Consider the following 4,640-nt stretch of genomic DNA (forward strand, 5'->3'; position numbering starts at 1 on the left):
TCTTCGATTCCAACAACAACCGCTAACACATTTCGGTTATCTGTATGACCACGGTCGACATCAGGGACTTGTATTCGTACAGTATCACTAATTTGAGCAGGAGGAATTTGTTTTTGTGAGGTTCGTAACATTTTTTTTGCTTGCAGTACAAGATTCCCTTTCGCGGCCGCTCTTTTTATAGAAATTAACTCGTGTTTTTCAGTCAGAACTTGATGTGAAGACGTAGTAGATTGCAAGTCCTCTTCAATATTTTTCTTTGGAATATGGTTTTCGGTATGACCACTGCTCAATTTTTTTCAGAAGTATTAGCAGTTTCTTCAAGCTGTTCTTCGGTTTCAAAAGTATTGGCAATTTCTTCAAGCTGTTCTTCGGTTTCGATATTTGCGATTTGTTCGCTAGGCAAAAAAGAGGATGCTATGCCTCTTTTTGCTTTAATGCTAAACATGGCTTCATAAGGACTTTGGCGTATTCCTTCGTGGTATGTAGTGTTCTTGGCAAATTGAACAAAGGGTAAAGCTTCTGACCATTTATTTGTATCGTTATCGTTCATCCATGCAGTTAGCATATTCTGTATATCCTGATTGGCCCTTTCAACTGAGCCTTGTGTTTGACTGTGACGAGGCTTTCCATGAACTATCTTAACATCTTTCCACATAGCGCATATTTCGGATATGACTTGATTACTGAATTCTCTACCATTATCTGATTGCAATATTGCTGGAGCACCAAATGTTAAAAATATTGGAAGAACGTTATACGCTACTTCTTCCGCCCTCTTAGTTTTCAAAGGTCGTAGCTGGACAAACTTAGTTAAATGATCTTGATACACCATTATGAACTTATATTCCCCATCTCTGTTTGACTGCAGATCTATCAGATCAACTTGACATCTTGAGTTTAACTCAGAACTGATCATTGGTTTCACAACAATACCTTTCTTAGGTGCACTGTGTTTCATTTGACACTGTTTGCATAAATTTAAATACAACATTACTACTTCATATGTAACATTTTTGTATTTAGTTTGCAACTCTTTAAGTATATGTGTTCTTACTCCGTGGCCTATTCTGGTGTGAGTTTCATACAGTATACTGAACAATTCCTCATTGGTAACATAATACTGTATATTCGTTTCTCCTGGTTTTAATGGTACAATTAACTTCTCTTCATCATTAATTTTTAAAACGTCAAAACGTTTTAATCATCTGTAATCCAAAGGTGTGTTGCACTTAGTCTTAGCAGAAACCACTTCAGAAAGTATTTTAGAGTACTTTTCTTGAGAAAAATAAAAACAATTGTCTTCAATTAATGCATTTAACTTTTCAAGAAAAAGATCACGATTCACTGCAGTATCCATTCTGTATAAATTAGGATAACATTGCTCTCACCATGAATGACTCGAAGCAGAACTAACTAAGGGATTTCGGACTCCAAACAGAACTAACTAAGGGATTTTGGCGGGAAACAGCCAGTTGGGAAAACAGCCAGTCGGGAAACACAGCCTTCGGCTCCTCTCTTTTCGACCTCCACCAAAGCATGTCTGTGATTGTCGACATACACCGGTGAGGGTCGGAATGTACAAGAATGTCATGAAATATTCGATCTTTCACCGACGTTTTTGGTGTTTGTTGACATCCACCGGTGAAAGTCGACATTCTCCATATTTCATCTTTCACAGTAACATATATATATATAGAGAGAGAGATGGTGCCATAAATCTTGGCAGTATAGAAAAATATATTGATTATTTCATTGTCCATGGTAGTAAATGCATCATTACTGTTTATCAGGACATTTACCTGAAAGTGTTTCGGAAAAATGACCTCAATTGCACTTTTTTTATACAAACGATCTCAGACAGTTTTCAAGTATTGTGAGTTGACTATAGGTATAAACTTGATGCCTTTGCATAAAACTTAAAATTGATGTACAGAAAAATTTACATTAGTTAAGTTAATCATTTCTGAACATTTTAATGTTTTTCTCTTCAAAGGGTACTTGCTTCCCCCACTCATTCATCTCTCACGATCAGACAATGAACCTCAGATGTTCATTTTTTAAACACCTTTATTAAATTATCATTTAAGACATGGGTACACATCCATGGATTCATATCAGAATGTAGGCAAAGAGAAAGGGAAGATGCTGTTAAAAAGGGATAATTAGTAGGACATATGCGGCCAGATTAAATAAAGCTTACAATAACAGTACACTCAGTGTACATGATATGTAGTCTTATCAAAATGTTGTGCTTTCTAGTCACTCAGAAAGATTACACTAAGTGTACATATAGTCTACACTTTGTGGTAACTTTTATGAATCTCTGTCAATATTTAAAGCTGCAAGAATATCAGTAGGAAAACTAAAATTAGGAGGAAGAAGGTGTGAGTTATGTCTGTGTTGTCTGGTCACTCAGAATGGTGTACACAGTGTAGGTGCTATTGAATCCCGGGGATAAAATGTTGCATGATAACTATAACAATCAGAGGAGGTTAGAAATGCTTGGGAAGAGAGACTGGAAAAGCTATTTGCAAAGGAACAATGCAAGGGTATATGTATGGTGTGAAGGCTGCCAGTCCAGCCAGCTAGAATTTTGTAAATAATTCTATGTCATTTGTGACTAGTAATATAATTTGCATGCTTACCTTAGAAATGTAAGAAAACTATATGTTCTCTACTGAGATTGTAACCATGGTGCACCCTGATGGAAAAGAGCAGAAATGTGTATAAACTACATGCTTATGCAAATGTATGTGTTGATGGTAAAGGTTGGAATACACATAGTTAACTTGCAAACTCTAAAAAAAAATAAGTAAAGCATTTTATGATATACTTTAAAGTTAGTTTATCTTAGCTAAGAGAAGAATGTCTGCAGCTAGAAATTTTTTTCTGTTGTCTGGAAACAGAAATAATTACAGGTTTCCAAGGTAAAAGTTTTACGATTTCCAATTCCAGGCAAGTTTCTATGAGATAAGTATCAGCTTCTAAGAGATAAGTATTCTTGATACTGAGATATTATATTTTAAGTTCCTGTTGGCCTGAAAACTAAAAGCAGAGTTGACAGGAATGATGTAATATGAGATGACCCAGCAGAAATGTTTATTAACTTAAGAACTATCTCAGAGAGAAAGTCTGTGCATTTTGTATCTTGTCTGCGGACCTGTAAACATCTTCAGCACTTCTCATCTGCATTTGCTTTGCTCTGTAAGTAAGACTTAGATCATAGTATTTATCTTAGAGATAGATAGGAATATAGCAAGATTAGTCTAGATGTCTTCTGTATTTCTCTAAGACTGTCCTGCAATGTTGTTTTAAAATATTTCCTGTGACTCTGAACTCTATTGTCACTGTGTTGAGTTAATGAGAATTGTCTTGTGCTTTTATTATTTATTATTAAATATATTTAAACCTTTTAATTGTGGCTGGTTTTGTTTAGAGATATATAAGCTCTTAAAGTACTTGCATGTATTTGGTGATACTGTATAGGCCACTCCTAAATAGACGTAAAAGTTCTGATCAAACTTAGTGTTTGAATAACAGTAACATTACACAGTAGAATTGGTCACCCTTTGGGAAGGGCTTATACTAGCTGATAAGGGTGGTTGGTGGCTGGTGGTAATTCTGTATAGTCTGGGCTGAAGGAGGCATAGCTCATGAACCTGTGCCAGACTTCCCAAGGAGTGTGTGTGTTTGTATATAAGTCAAATTTCAAAGTGTGTGTATGTGTGCATCAGCTACTTGGGCAGGGACACGAAGCACTGGTTGGGCAGAGAGGTTGCTGGAGGTTTTGGCTTGACCACTTGTCTGAGATCTTAACCCTATAGCAGTGCCAGTGGAGATTCTTATTGGGGACCTGGAAAAAGAGGAAGAAACCAGCCCCAGACTGACTGTGATTTCTGTTTGCTCTTAAGGGAAATTGTACTTTATTGTGTGTGTGTACTTGTCATCCTCCCAATATGCACGTCCTTTGCTGGTGTTAGTGGTGAGAATTGAGGCTCCTTGATTACTGGGCCAGTGCAGGGGCATCACCTATGGCTCCCAAGTATGCAACAAAGATAAGAAGTTTTAGGATTTTTGCTTGAAAGTGTTTGCATAGGTTATACCCAGAGTGGACTTCAAAGAATTTTTCCTCAGGTAGAGTGCAAATGCTGAAGATGTGATGGGAAAGAGTAAGGTAACTAGGAGCATGTTGCTTGGGAGTGTGATGAGTTGGCAGATTTTAAAACTACAGTACAAAGTACTCTGCCAGAAATATTGGGGAGCAAATCGCTGTAACTAAAGAAATGATTATTTTTACCCGGGTGCAGAATTTGAATTGCCTAGGCATATTAAGGCCTTATTAAGTTTAATGCTATCAGCTGCCCAGAAAAGCAATTACTAGAAAATGGAAATTAAAATCTAAACTAACTGTTACTGAATAATTGAATATTGTTAAAGAGATAACAAACTGGAAGTGAAAAGTTTAGAAAAGGGAGGAAGGATTTATGTGATTTACATGAGATGGACAGCATATTTTCAGTGTTATCAGACTTGTGCCAGTTTCCCAATTCCCTGCGTACTTTCCAAAGACAAATGAACCATGGCCACTGACACCTGAGAAGGTGCCCTTTCCATTGCCCTTGCTGGAGTGGACTGCATGG

General features: G+C 36.8%; 1 protein-coding gene across 1 annotated transcript; it reads right to left on the reverse strand.

Annotated features, from left to right (window-relative positions):
- Positions 1–286: 286 nt before the first annotated feature.
- Positions 287–1,201, reverse strand: LOC122792354 (KRAB-A domain-containing protein 2-like; the record flags this gene model as incomplete). The annotated part of the gene is made up of 1 exon (XM_044060147.1): positions 287–1,201. A coding segment is annotated over one exon (915 nt), but the record flags the coding sequence as incomplete, so codon positions are not given.
- Between the last annotated feature and the right edge of the window lie 3,439 nt (positions 1,202–4,640).

The sequence above is a fragment of the Protopterus annectens genome, chromosome 1.part2 (assembly GCF_019279795.1).
Source record: "Protopterus annectens isolate FY-2018-M chromosome 1.part2, PAN1.0, whole genome shotgun sequence".
Taxonomy (NCBI): domain Eukaryota; kingdom Metazoa; phylum Chordata; order Ceratodontiformes; family Protopteridae; genus Protopterus; species Protopterus annectens.